Source organism: Diaporthe citri (genome assembly GCF_014595645.1).
Source record: "Diaporthe citri strain NFHF-8-4 chromosome Unknown scaffold_1, whole genome shotgun sequence".
NCBI classification, from domain to species: domain Eukaryota; kingdom Fungi; phylum Ascomycota; class Sordariomycetes; order Diaporthales; family Diaporthaceae; genus Diaporthe; species Diaporthe citri.
In genome coordinates, this window is record NW_025064846.1 from 231,429 (window position 1) to 245,313 (window position 13,885).

A 13,885-nucleotide genomic window follows, 5' to 3' on the forward strand; every position below is an offset into this window, starting at 1 on the left:
TAAGCTCACGGCGACCCGAGCAGCAACCTCCGACCCGAAAACACTCGTCGTCCACCGGCCCCCTTCGTCTTATTCCCGGCCTGCCACCGCCAAAGAGAAACCTCCGTCTAACAAACCCACGCGAGGATCCGAGGCCACGGACTCGGACTCGGAACGGCCCTGTCCTTGGCTCTGGGAGGGCTCGTGCTACCTAAGGCGACACTGATTCATGATCGACAGAATTGAGTTTGCGTGAGTGGATAGGGCCAGCCGTCAAGCCGGCAAGCCTCCGCGATAGTACCCAGTGCCAGTGCCGGCGTCGCTGTCAGTGTCAGCACCGCACCACCACCAGCAACAGCACCGGGCGGTGTCACTGCTGCTGTCACCGTCACTATCACCTCCGGTGTCACCGTCCCATCGGGAATCTCCCGGCCATAAGGAACGATGGACCGCCCACACGCTCAAGCTCATCCTCATCCACATCGCTACCCCTCCCACTCCAAGCCAATACACTACAACAGGGTGCCCATTGGCGGGCCGGATCGCCCTCCTGTGACCCAGTCCCCCAGCCCAGGCACCATCTACGCGTCGCCCTCGGGCGGCAGGGAATCCTCCTCCTACCCCATACCGAGTAATGGCTCTCCTAAGCGAGAGCTCGGCAGCCCAGATATTAAGAGGGAGTCCGGGGCCCGGGATGACTCGGACCAGACTGCCGACCGCTCGAGCATAGCCACCCGCCGGAGCTCCACTGCCTACCCCGACGTCAGCAACGAGGAACTAAAGCCCGAGGATGCGGCTGATGAGCCCCAGAGGAAGAAGCAGAAACGAAACAAGCCGACGCTGTCGTGTTTCGAGTGCGTTGAGAGGAAGACAAAGGTAAGCCTGCTTTCCCCGGCTCGTTTCAGCTCGATTTCACCACCCGTGATGAGCGCTCTGCGACGCTTTCTCTTCTCACCTGCCTGTGCCCGTTCAAAACTATGATACTCAGTTGCTCTGCATACTCTGTTTGACCTGGCCTCGCACTCTTAACAGTTGCTCAATCTTGTCAAAAGAGCCTGTTGGAGCTGTTGCGAGCACGGAGAAGGCGGTTTGAGAGATGACGTGCAGTCCAGCTTGAGGGACCTGGCAGACGAGATCTTCATGATCCTACCCTCGGCAACACTGTCCTTATCTTGTTCATCAAACAGTCCACTATTCTTCTGTGTGCCCGCACAAGTCACGTAACTGATCCTCCTTTAGTGTGACCGAGGCAGACCTCATTGTCTGGCCTGCATAAAACGTCAGACTGAGTGCAAGTATGCCCACGTCGCCAACCTCCTCGAGGAGACCTCACGGTCACTTTCCAGCGGCCGACGGATGACCAAGCCGCCCAAGAAGAAATCAGGCCCGCCAGGAGACCCCAGGTCGCCCATACCAAACATCGCTGACCGTGGCGTGCTGTCCACCACCAACCATCTCTCCAAAGCCGCCGTCGCCCTGTCCACCGGCCTGCTCTCCACCGTGCCCTACTCCCTCGGGACAGGGTCAAATGTATTCGGCGTGGGCTCAGCGCACCCATTCGTGAACGTCTGGAGCTGTGAAGGGCAACTGAACGAGGTCGTCGCCATGATGCCCAGCAAGCTGCAGTGCGACATGCTCATAAGCCGATACTTTGAGTGCGTCGACCCCGTGTATCCCATGCTCGACCAGCGGTCTTTCCTCGAGGACTACGAACACTTCTGGTCCCTTCCGGAGGAGAAGAAGTACCAGTCTGATGCGGCCTTTGTCGCGCTGATCATGGTTATGCTGGCGCTCGGCACGCAGTTCCTCCAGAGCGGCCTGACCACCACTGCCGACAGGGCCGACGCCGCCGAGATGCACGCCTCTGCGAGCAACCAGGCCCTGCGCATGAGCTCCTACCTCAGCACCGCCTCCATCAGATCCATACAGACCATGGTGCTGCTGGTCTACTTCCTCATCAACGACAACCACGCCTCGGACGGCTGGGCCTTCGCCGGCATCCTGATGAGGCAGGCCTACGCCATGGGCCTCCACCGCGACCCCAACATCGTCACGCCGGGCGCGACCCCGGCCCAGAAGCAGGAGCGGCGCAAGGTGTGGCAGGCCGTGCTCCTGCAGGACACGTTCCTCACGGTGCTCCTCTCGCTGCCGCCCAACGCCACGCACACCGACGTCCACGTGGACGACATGGCGGACGAGGCCCCCGGGTACACAGCAGTCAACGCCTCCGTCTCGACGGACCTGGCGTACATCCGCGGGTCGTGGACGCTGGCGAACCTAGTACAGGAGAGCATCTGCTCCCCGCGCTGCCTGGACATGCCCATCTGCGCAACCCCCCGCCACAAGACGAAGCTGGTGGCCGACTTCCGGGCGGTGTACCGCTCCTTCCCGGACACGTTCCGCTCGTGGGACGCCGAGAGCCTGGCGGCCCTGGCGCGGACCAACGGGCGCGCGGCGCGCCAGACGCTGTGGCTGACGAGCAACTACTTCCACAACGCGATGCTCGTGCACGCGTCCGAGTCGCCCGACGTCCCCGTCAACGTGCGCGCCACCCTCGAGGCCGCGCACGACGCCATCAATGCGTTCTTCATGCTGCACGCGCTCTTCGAGGCCGAGGCCCGCACCTGGTGGGTGTTCAACCACCGCGCCTTCCTCGAGGCCCTCTGCATCGGGAGCGTCCTCCGCGAGACGGCCGGCGAGCCCGGCGGCGAGGAGGTCGTGAACAAGGACCAGCTCTTTGTCCGGGGCCGTGGGGATATCGGTACGTATATATATATGGATTTATTTCTTTTTCGTTTTCTTTCTGCTTCTTGTTTTCAATTAATCTATTACTCCAATGGATTGAGACTGACACTGATCTTCTTCTTATTATCACAGCCCGCCTGGTGCACATCATGACGCGCATGGGAGAAGGCGAGGACGGATCCGAGGTCGCCCGGACAAGGGCGCAGGTGCTGAGCGAGTTCCTCTGATAGGGATGAGAGAACCGAGATCTCATACCTCCGAAGCCGTATCTAATTTGCATAGCTAATGTATAAACCCTCTTTTCTCCACTTAACCTCACAGCTCAGGGATCTCGATCAATCTGTGCCATTTCTCATGGTGGGGCTGGTATATGGAACAAATGCTCACATAATGGCTAGAGGCAGCCGGGGGCCTGAGGAGCGGCTCTTAAGTGATGAGTGGGGTGATTATGGCAGGTTCATAGTCACCTGATTGTCAATATGTTGATATTCATTCTGTCCTCATCAGCAGCATGTACAAAGTCTTAATTACTTAAACATATTCTGGACAATTCAAGACATCTCACAATAACACACTTGCTAGCCATCATGTCTTCCTTCACGTCCAGCATATGCAGGGCACAGCACAGACTAACAAGGTCTTGAGATTCCGCAGAGACTTGCATCAAGCCGTGTTTTGATCATTGTAGTCATTCAGGTCCATAGGTCTCTATTATGCTCCCGGCGAACGACTCAGCACCTGGGTCAGGGGTTAGTATGTGCCAATGCCTTTCTCCCTCCCATGCCCACACCAGCCCTTAATTCTACATTCATATCACAACCCTACGAGAGTGGCATCCCATTCTCTAAGAAAAGAGCTTAGTCAAGGCTCCTCTATTTCGACTCTGATAAGAGGACCAGGAGAATCCCATGCCATATTCACCCCCCTTTCGTGATATCTGCCTTTCATTCCTTCAAGTCCTCGCCATCTCAGCTGCTTGACCGAGTGTCTGTCCGACTCGGACCTCCGGGAAGGAAGAACCGGTCCACGTGCTGGTTGTGTAGCAGCAGCCTCAGGTTCCCACACCACAGCCGCCTCCAGTGAGGTGTTCTATCAAGATTGTTTCTGGGTATTGGAGCCGGGCTCTGGATGCTATGCTGCAGGCCCCACAGGTTGCCACCCACTCACTTACTCCCTGGGCCACACCGACAACAGTCTATCCTCCCTCCCTATCTCAATAATAGAAATGACACAGTGCGCGCTTCGCTTCTGGAAATTCAGCCTCTCAAGTCCATAGTCGTGCCTGCCGGAAAGAAAAGTGTCCGGCTGAAATTAATGTGATTACTCTGTTTTGCTTCCGGGCGCTGCCCTACGCAGGGTGCTATGCTGGTAATCGTATTGTCCATAGTTGAGGACCTCATCTGGTTGAGCCCACCCCACAACCTCAGCCACATATTCATGAAGGCCGAACGAGCTAGAAACCGGCCCATGGCATCGGGTATTGAGGCGGACGGCGTCTGTTGGCATTCCTGGGGGTGGGCTGGCTGGCACTTCCGGAGGGTGGCTGGTTGGCCACGGCGGTGGGTGATCTGATGACGAGCCTGCCCTCAGGTGTACGAGTAATACCAGAAGATACAACTGGATATACACTGTACCCCTGGGAGGCATCGGATCGTGCATTTGGCGGAGGTGTTGCGAAAGCAGACATTCTACCTGCAACTCGAGGCTCCCCAGATGGCGGCACAATGAAATATGATCCAGTCTGGTAGTCGAGCTGGGGCTGTGTGGGCAATTGTATGGAGCCCGAACGTGCCTGCTAGGAACGACGTCGTCCATTATTGTGCCCACCGGTATTGCCGCTGTTGCCAGAGATGCGGTCCCTGATCCAACTAAGAGGGTTGGAGGAGCCTCCTGCGTTTCCGCTGGAGTTGTTACTGCCACGACTGGAGGGTTGTGAGTCACGATCTCCTCCAAGACCTGATGAATTGGCTCGGCCGAGTCTTGCTCGGGGCCCTGAGGGCGACCGATTTCTAGCCGAGGTCACGCTTGTAGGACCCGGGCTGGTGGGCGACCAGGAATCTCTTCGCTGGCCGCCGTGCCGAGACGAATCAGGTGCTGACCTTCCATAGCTCGATGGCCCCGCCAGATTTCTGATTGAGTTCAGGCGTCGCTCCCTATCCTCAGGAGTTCGGGCACCCCGCGTGTTGTGTTGCTGCGAGCCCGAGGGTGCAGAAGACCCTGATCCGCCCTGTGGTGACCAGGGATCGCCACCAAATAGGGCGCCAAAGGAGCCAAGGCGTGCTCCTGGGGTTCGACGCTGCTGATGGTTGCCAGAGTCATCGCCAGCGCCGCTGCCTCCGTTCCCATTGTTGCCACCAGCGCTGTTCTCGCCTCGCTTTTCGATGGGCGCACGACATATTGGGCACGTGTTGTGCTCCTTCAGCCATAAAACCACGCATTCGCCGTGGAACCAGTGCTTACATGGCAGAACCGTCACCTCGTCCCCCAGGTGCATCTCGTCTATGCAGATAGTGCACTCCACCTTTGCACCATCGCCCATCATCTGCCGATCCAACTTCTTCTTTTCCAGCTTCTCGATAGCCGACTCAGATGCGGGTGGTGCGGCATTGGACTGAGGGTTGGCTTCCATGAGCTGCGTGATGATCCGGTCGAGACCCTCCTGGGTGTACACCGCATCACCATGGGCAGCGTTTGGGCCTCCTGGGCCGAGAAGAAGGGAAAAGATGTCACCAAGACCACCAACAAGACCGGGGTTCTGTGCCCTCGGAGGCTGGATTCCTCCACCGCCCATGAAGTTGCTGAATGTTCTGGAAGGGGGATTAGTGTTGGAGCGCAAAGCGATGAGCGTAACCACTGGGGACCTGGGCAAACGGTCATCAGGGGGACGAGCGTACATATCGAAGCCATCATCATGGTCGACTCCTCGAAGCGGCATAGCTCCAGTGGTTATGGTAAAACTGGTATGACCCGATGGGCTGCGGTACGTTGTGGTGCGCATGCCAGGCCCGGCTGCGCCGGGCGCACCATCCGGTGGAGGAGCGGCGCGTCTGCCAGGTGGGCCAAAGGGCAGACCAGTAAGCATGTCGATAGTCTCCTGAAATCGCTGGAAAATCTCTTGTTCGCTACTGGGGTCGACTGGGCGAGGGTGGCGGGGGTTCCCACCAGGGGTGTCTTGCTCTCTGTCGGGGCTGCGATATGTCCTCTGTGACCACATGAAGCCCCCAGGCCCGCTGTGTACGTGGCCACGGGGGTCCATATAATCCTCTATATCATCTTCGCCTGGGTCAGAGAAGTGATCATGGTCGTGGTTGTGGGTGTGGCCGTGACCATGACCAAAGTCGTGGGGACCAAAGTGACTGCCGCGGAGGATATCGCTGTCGGGAGACTCGGGTGTGACATCGCGAGGATCGTTGTCAGCGGATATCTGGGAGAAAAGTTAGCACCACTGAGTTGGGGCAAGGGCAAGGTGGGACAGGGCAGGGGGAAGAGAAGGTATAGTAGATAGGAATCCTTACTATCTCGCAGACATCGCTATGGCAGCGAGGACACTGCAGGCCGTGCTCGTCGTTGTACCACTCGTGGTTGCAGTTGTGGCAAAAGACAACTTCGCGACCGTCGGCGAGGTCAAGATGGCGACGGCGAGGACCGCCGGGGCCAGGAAGATCCATTGCGGGTCTTGTGCCCTGCAGCTGTCGCTGGCGGCGCTGCGATTGTTGCTGGGCAGCCAAGGCGGTCAGTCCAAGGCCCACAAGGAGGAAGCCAGCTCTGAGCCCGTTGGATGCCACTTTGATGGTTGCGACGGGTTCTGTGGTACAGGAATATGTTGTCGTCGTGGGAAGGGAACTGGTGAGGGCGGCGACAGGTGCGCCCAAGAGGGGCTGCAAGCTGTGTCACCTTCTGGCGCTGCTGACGTTGGGTTGGCTGAGGTGGAGAGGGGCAGTGCTCGCCGTTGGTGCAGACGGAGAACACGGCTACAAAGCGCAATGAGCATTAGAAGCTGAGTGGTAGAAACGAGGAATGACAGGTTGCATGAAGGACAGGTAGGAAATCTGGATGAGATGCTGTTTGGTTGATGAGGAGGCAAGTCTGGGAATAGATGGTCTACTGCATAGGAGTTAGATGGCGACTTCGCCAGCATGGAACTCTCGGGTTCGGATTCCAGAAGGAAGCTGGAGATACCTATGGTGCCAGGCTAGGCCTTAACGTGCCGACAGGGATGATGGCAGACAGGTACAGGGTCGAGCAGTGCTGGTGGGGCTTCTCTTTGCCTGCGTCAGTAGCGGCTTAGTTGGTGGTGCTAAGGGAACCGTGACGTTTATGCCAGGAACTCACCAAATGAGTACCCGAGTGACCGGATGACTGACTAACGAGGTTGGCTGACTGAGATGACTCGGGTGCAAAGCAGCTATCACCAGAGCAGAAGACCAAAGCTTGGCTGTTCCTCTATCTGAGTGACTGATTGTCTGCCTGTGTGTGTTGCTGGGAGCTGTTGTCTTGACTGGGAGTTTGTTCAATCCAGCCTGCTGGGTGTTGTGCTGCAACTGTTTAGGCCAGCTCACCGGTGTAAACTGCATGTGGTCACTCATGGAATCGTCCCGAAGCATCTAGAATATTCCCGGACTGGGAACTTGCGTCAAGTGCCAATTAAAGGTGAATCTGACTATCATTCAAGATGTACTTAGAAGTGGAAGGGAATTGGGAAAGAAGGGACATGAGGTGACGGCCCTGCATTCCATTCTTGGTGTTCATTGACGCAGCCGTGGATTGACTGACTGATTGCCTTGCTTGTATACTCTTTTGTCAACTATCAAGGATGTCCCTATAATATACATGAAGACTAAGCCCAAATCCCGGCTGCGACAAGCCGGGCTTTTTCCAGCTTGTGAGACTGTCAAATGATTCCTGTACCAGTAAACATGGCCTCAACATGACCAAGTGGATTAACTCTTTCTCGCAAGCTGCATGTTACAGCTTAGCACCCTTTCAGGAAGCTACAGTTTCGCCCTGTTAGTGCCAGTGTTAGTCAAACCATGACAGTCGCATTCACCCCAAAGCCATGGCGGCGAAATCCGGGACGACTTCCGGCCAACCCACTTCCGGTCTCCAGACTTCCCCGGCCCTGCGGTCCCGGCGACGGAAGAGAAACTGAGATCTGGGTAGCCATTTGGTCATCCACATGGAGTCCGGGTTTCACTACGTGCTATAGATTTTTATACATATATAACAATTCTGAATGGTTATTAGCAGTCTAACAACACCCTCTTGCCTGGATCTCTTCCTCAACGAAACCGTGGAAACCCCTGGTTTATGAGATATTTGCCTACTTATACCACGTTTATCAACCTGCACTGAAGGATAAAATAAGCAGAAGCAAAACACCAGACACAGAGTGCACGATGGCCTTGAGTCCTACAGGCAGTCCGGTATTCTTAGTCAACATGTGCACAGACTCATATGGTAACGTGCTTGTGATTCGGGGCATAGATATTTGCACAGCCTGCATTATTCGGGGGTTACCCCGCCTCGTTAGGGGTGAGATCAAGAGCTGGCCCATCACGACCTTTCTTCCCCAGGATAGGGCCTTATTGGCGAGAAGTCAAGCACGTTACTCTATAGCGACGAGTATCTCTCTATCATACTTGTGACTATCTTGCCGAATACACGTATGACATTGCCGAGGGCATTCATGGCCGTCCAGCCAGCGGTACTGGAGGCTCTGCAGAGGACTGCATGGGGGCCAGCACGTCACGAGGGCATCACATTGCACTCTATCTGGTGCTGCTGACTGTAGACAAGATACCTCTGTCAGGACCAGGTTTGCATGGCTGACGAGGTACCCGCCATTCAAAAGTCCATGCAGACAGCTGGGCTGTGGGCAGGTTGGGTCCGCGGCAGACAAGCGCTCTGTAGTGTGGCTCTGGTGCTCAAGCGAGGGGCACAGCTTGCGAAAGAGATGGGGACGAGCTCCCGCTGTCAGTCTCCCTCTCCCTATCTTGCATAAAGTGGTCGCATGTCATTGATTCACCGAGGTGGCCGCGTCGACCTCGGTCTTGTTCAGCCTGATTCCTGCTCTTCGGTTCCCACTCCTTCACTCCCTCCCTACCTCCTCCCACTGCTTATATCTCTCTTTTCTCACGGGTCTATATCTCCTTCGCTCTTTTCTCATTTGATCTTCTGGGCGGGCAGCCAAGGTCAAGCAGGTCAGGTTAGGTCTGATCCGGAAGACCTCGGCAATTAACCAACGATTCGAGACGAACCACCAACATCATCTCAAGCCTCTCGAAGCCAGAAGTCGAATCAAAATGCCTGTCCCATTAGCGGCCAAAGGTACGTTATGAGCTGCAACATGTTGCTTCTTTGTGCACCGTTTCCTGTCAGTTGTCCGGAACCTTGCCCGCCCATTTCATCCAGCCATCTGTTCCTGCGGCTCCCGCCGCTGCTGCTACCGTTGTGCATCGTAATCTCGCATGCCCTCAAAGCCGCACCCGTGGGCGTGCGCTCGCACGTTCCGTGGCCCCAGTGACCGTTCGTTCAATGGCGCGGGACGCAGTCGCAGGTGACGGATGATCATCGTGGGGCTCGGAGTGGGAGACAGGCAAAGTGGTGCGAATCAAACGCCTGCCTGGCCGACAAACTGGGCCTGGAGGCCTGAGTGCCAGGGCCGATGCTGCGTCGGCCGCCCTCCAAGGGCGGGTGGCGACTCAAACATGCCGCGGACCACGCAAGCAATTCCCCATGTTCGCCCCTCTTCACTCTCGACGCCCGCTGCTCCAGACCGGCTCACCTTGGACAATCACCCAACCAGTCTTGGATCTGTTCTCGAGTATTCCTCCTCGAGATACTTCAAGTTGGCATCACTGCACCGTCTGGTTTGACCTCACTGGTGTACCTATTCTTCTGCTTCTGGCTTGGCCTCGCTTATCCCCTTAAACTGCACCGACCGCCCGTCGCCCAGTACTTGGGCACACTTACACCGGACGACCCCACCTTGTCCCAACCCACCTGCCAAACCGCCCATCCCGCCCTCCCCATCCCCTCACACCGTTCTTTTCAAGACCTGCGAACATGCCTCCTATTAACCAAGCCGCTATTTCAGCTGGCGTCATCGCCGTCAGCGTCGCCGTGGCCGCGGCCATCGCTATCTACGAGTCCCCCGAGCTCCAGCGCATGGCAACAGACCTGCGCCGCCGCATCGCTGTAGCCCTCCACTCGCTAGGCGACAACATCGGCCCCGAAAATGGCAACGGGGAGCCCCTGTTCAACAGACCCGAGGATGCCGAGGGCTTCCTCCAGTCCGGCGACGTCGATGCCGATGACGAGACCCGCAAGCGCCAGCGCGAGGAGCTGCTCTACTGGAACGCCATGAAGCTGAGCCAAGAGCTGGAGAAGCAGACGGCCGAGAACGAGAAGATCAAGGAGAGGGAGAAGCTGACCCGCTCGGGCACGACGTTTGACGACTTCCTGCAGGAGGACCAGACCGCCAACGAGAAGGGCACCTACGTCTTCAACACCGGAGCGGATGTGCGGAACAACGACGATGGTCTCGTGAGGCGGCGAGGAGCGTCTGAGGGCGTGCGGGGCCTGAACTCGTCCATCTACGCCAACCCCTTCGCCGACGAGAACGGCATCGACTACAACGAGTTGGAGGATAGCGAGATCTCCCCCGAGAAGGACGAGGTCTTGTCCACCGACGACATCTATACCGCTTCCCCCAGACCTGTCAACAGCTCGTTGTCCCGAACACTGTCCCCTGCGACAGAGTCTCTTCCAGAACTCGTCCCTGTCGAGCCAGAACGCGTAGTCATTTTCGACGCCACACAGCCTCAGGTCGCATCCACCCCCAGCGAGTCCGTCGCGGAGGCCGAGCTCGGACAGGACGAGTACATGACAGCCGGCCAGGACCGGGAGATGCAGCAGGACGAGCACGACGCCTACGCCTCCATCCAGGCGTGGGCCGAGCAGCAGCAGCAGGCCCAGAGGCAGAACCAGGAGTCGAGCCGCGACTTCTACTCGCCCCTGCCCATCACCCCGGCCGCCCCGCTCAGCGAGATGTCCGACGGCGAGATGGTCAGCGAGGGCCAGCTGACGCCAACGGACTCGGCCTCAATCGCCGGTTCCGGCTTCGATGTCGCCAACGAGCTCGCGTCCCAGAACGGCTCCGCCTCCAAGTACTACGACGTGCTGAGCGAGGATGAGGACGGCATCCCTACACCCGCGCACAGCTGGACCGAGGTCGGCAGCGTGGTCAGCGAGAGCGAGGACGGTGTCAGGCCTGCGGTTCGCTCGTAGGACGAGGTGGACGCTGCTAATGCTTGACTTGGTTGGAATTAGTTGTTTCTTAAGGTCTCTCACCAGGTTATGGAGTTCTAGTGGTTGGTCTTTCGGAGCAATAGGGAGGGAATTCTGTTCGGCTCGGCGTCAAGGGGGAAAATGCTCGCACGGTTCTCGGATTCAAGAGTCTCCTATACGCGTAGACACCGCTTCTCAGGAGTACATCGAGCAATAAACATGCTGAAAGTTATCTTTTTGATCACAAGCCGAAGGTTATCATGAGAAGCGAGAGTTTGAATTAAGCTATGTTATGGTTCTTGCTGAGAAGTGATGTCCATGGTACAGGTCAGCTTGCTAGCAATGATCTGCTTCTACTCACCAGTCTACGGTGTCGCCACCAATCTAAGGAGCTGGGTATTCCATATCCACTGCCCTCGCACCTCTTACTATAATGTCTACGAGTATTGACCCTCTTAAGTCATTCCCCCGGCGTCTATAAGCTCCTACTGCTCTGATCGCCCAAGTTCGATCAGCTTGAACGCACGCGTTTGCGGTCGCGACGGAGGCGCGGCGACAGCTAGCCCTGGCCGTCATCGTCGTCCTTCTTCAGCGTCCGAAGATATTCCTTCCACAGAGCATCGACATCGTGGCCGAACAAGCCGGCCCAGAACTCGGGCTGCTTGTACTCGCGCACCTGTCCCGGTTCCCCAAGGTCAGCTGTAATCCCGAGAAAGGGGATCCAAATCACCAAGAGCAGCAGATGGACCATGTCAACCAAAGCCGACCCGGCCTAGCAGAGAAGCACAGAAGTCAAAGAGAAACAACGGGGGAGAAAACTCACCCTCAAGGCCTCGTTCATCCTCCTCACGGTGCCCTTCCCGAACTTGCCCTCAAGCCAAGCCAGGAAATACGCAGTCCGCTCATAGCCCTGGTCCCACCTATCCGGCACCGTGTCCTTGCTCCAGTGCGGCGCACCCAGCCTCGCCTCGAGCCGCACCCAGTCCGCGACGCCCTCGACCAGCCCGCCCGGGCACTCACCACGCCCGTTGTACTGGTAGCAGTGGACCAGCTCGTGGACCAGGACACCCTCGATCTCGTAGGCGCCCGCGACGTCTCCGCCGTGGCCGCCGGTAATGGCAGTAGTAGGACCTGCCGGCGCCCTCCGGATGCCCTTGACGTAGCCCAGTGACAGGTGGATCTCCTTGTGGTCGCCGTCGAGGTCCGTGCCCTTGGTATACGCCACGCCCGGCATGTCCTCGAGTATGAGCGTCACGGACCGCGTCGGGGGTGGGGTGTAGTGCGGCCTTGCCGGTCGTCGGTGGGTTGTGGTCGTGGCTGGGCGTTGCAGTTGTTCTGGGGTAGCGGCTGTGTCGTTCTCGTCGGCATCGTCGTCATGGGCCTTGTGGTGATGAGGCGAGACGTACAGCAGCCGCAGGACGGTCTGGACGCTGCGCGACAGGAGGGCCGAGGCGTCCACGGCGGCGAGGAAGCGCGATGCGCCCGGGTGCGTCGCGTCCTGGATGTGCAGGCGGAGCTTGGGGAGGGGGAAGGTGTGGTCGTCATCGTGATCATCCCTGCGGCCTGAGTCCGCCTGGCCGTGCTGTTGTTGCTCTTCGCCCGCCGGTGGGCGATTTGGTAGAGGGGTGGGCTCGGCTGTTGTCGCCGTTGGCCGCCGCGCTGGGCCCGCGCTCGAGGTCGAGGAGGTGGGAGGCATGAAGATCGAGGACGGGCCGGGCACGGCGGAGGTCTGGGGAGGAGTATACCTAGTCATCGTGGCCTCTGTGATTTCGTGCGCGGTAGCTATGTGGGGGTGTTTTTAAATGTCAGTCTCACGGTCCGGATGCACTTGGGCGTCACAGGAAGTGCGGAATAAAAGCGCGTGCAACCAGTCGATCTGCAGCTTCGAGGTTGATGACCTACCCCATCCGGTCGGCTGAGCTGAGACCAAGCGTCGTTAGCTTAGACAAGGCGTCGATCGGCATCCTGCCGATCGTAACTGCTCCCCGCCTGCTCGCCTGCCAAGCTACCCTGGACCCGGTAGGACGGCTTCTCACCACATTGCATAAATGTGTTAAATATGGCCTCAAATAATCTATCACAGCATCGTCGCCCATGTCAATTCACTTTGCGCTACTGTACAGTATAGCACCATGGACCTGTTCTCTCAGCCTCTCCATCGGCCGGTCTCGCGCGCTCTCTCTTGGGCACAGTACTCGAATCAGCCTTGCGCATGGTGGCATTCCGTGTGCAAGACCTCAGCACACTAATGGCAGCCTCAAAACGAACATATTGTCTTTCCATTGCTTTTGAGGCTTCAGAGGTGACTCATTGACGCTACAATAATCCTGGCAGGCACTACCAAGCTCCATACCTGGTAGCGAGCACAAGACCGGCACCATTCTCCCACCCAGCTTGCGCCGTCTCACACTTGACGATCGCGCCATTTTTCATGCTCACATTGTGCATTTAAATTCTACCTTCCGCCACCTACAAGTCCAGCAACTTCTCTCTTCCCAACTTGTCCCCATCCTTCCTCCCCTCTTCCCTTCCCGCACAGCTCATGGAACATGCTCCCACCAGACCCCCATCTCGCGTCGTTAGCATCACAAGGCCTCTGGGCTTTGCGCCTCAGCAACGTACTGATCTTTTTACTGGGACACCATCCAAGGAAGAACAGTTACGTCCAACTGTGACTCGCCACGCCCTAGTTGATGTTCCGTCACTGCTCGAGTCGTCATCTCAGGGGAGATGCGTGCCAACCATTGTTGTCGTGAGCAGCAAGCATGGCGAAGACAAATCAGCGCCGGGACACGAGCCGGACTGGGTGAGAACAGCTGACACCGAGACAGCACAAACCTCGTTCGCCGCGTCGGACAAGCCGGCGATGGCG

The 13,885-nt window shown here is 57.8% G+C and overlaps 4 protein-coding genes across 4 annotated transcripts; 2 read left to right on the plus strand and 2 right to left on the minus strand.

Annotated features, from left to right (window-relative positions):
- Positions 1–423: 423 nt before the first annotated feature.
- INS49_000066 (uncharacterized protein) lies at positions 424–2,951 on the plus strand (the record flags this gene model as incomplete). The annotated part of the gene is made up of 3 exons (XM_043160904.1): positions 424–855; positions 1,219–2,740; positions 2,857–2,951. The coding sequence occupies 3 exons, from the start codon at positions 424–426 to the stop codon at positions 2,949–2,951; spliced, it is 2,049 nt and encodes a 682-aa protein (XP_043029410.1).
- Positions 2,952–4,519: 1,568 nt separating this feature from the next.
- Positions 4,520–6,392, minus strand: INS49_000067 (uncharacterized protein; the record flags this gene model as incomplete). The annotated part of the gene is made up of 3 exons (XM_043160905.1): positions 4,520–4,592; positions 4,824–6,148; positions 6,240–6,392. 3 exons carry the CDS (start codon positions 6,390–6,392, stop codon positions 4,520–4,522), a joined length of 1,551 nt encoding a protein of 516 aa, XP_043029411.1.
- Positions 6,393–9,789: 3,397 nt separating this feature from the next.
- INS49_000068 (uncharacterized protein) lies at positions 9,790–11,013 on the plus strand (the record flags this gene model as incomplete). Its single annotated transcript, XM_043160906.1, has 1 exon — positions 9,790–11,013. One exon carries the CDS (start codon positions 9,790–9,792, stop codon positions 11,011–11,013), a length of 1,224 nt encoding a protein of 407 aa, XP_043029412.1.
- A 559-nt stretch (positions 11,014–11,572) lies between these two features.
- On the minus strand, positions 11,573–12,766 carry INS49_000069 (uncharacterized protein; the record flags this gene model as incomplete). The annotated part of the gene is made up of 2 exons (XM_043160907.1): positions 11,573–11,689; positions 11,837–12,766. 2 exons carry the CDS (start codon positions 12,764–12,766, stop codon positions 11,573–11,575), a joined length of 1,047 nt encoding a protein of 348 aa, XP_043029413.1.
- Positions 12,767–13,885: the final 1,119 nt, after the last annotated feature.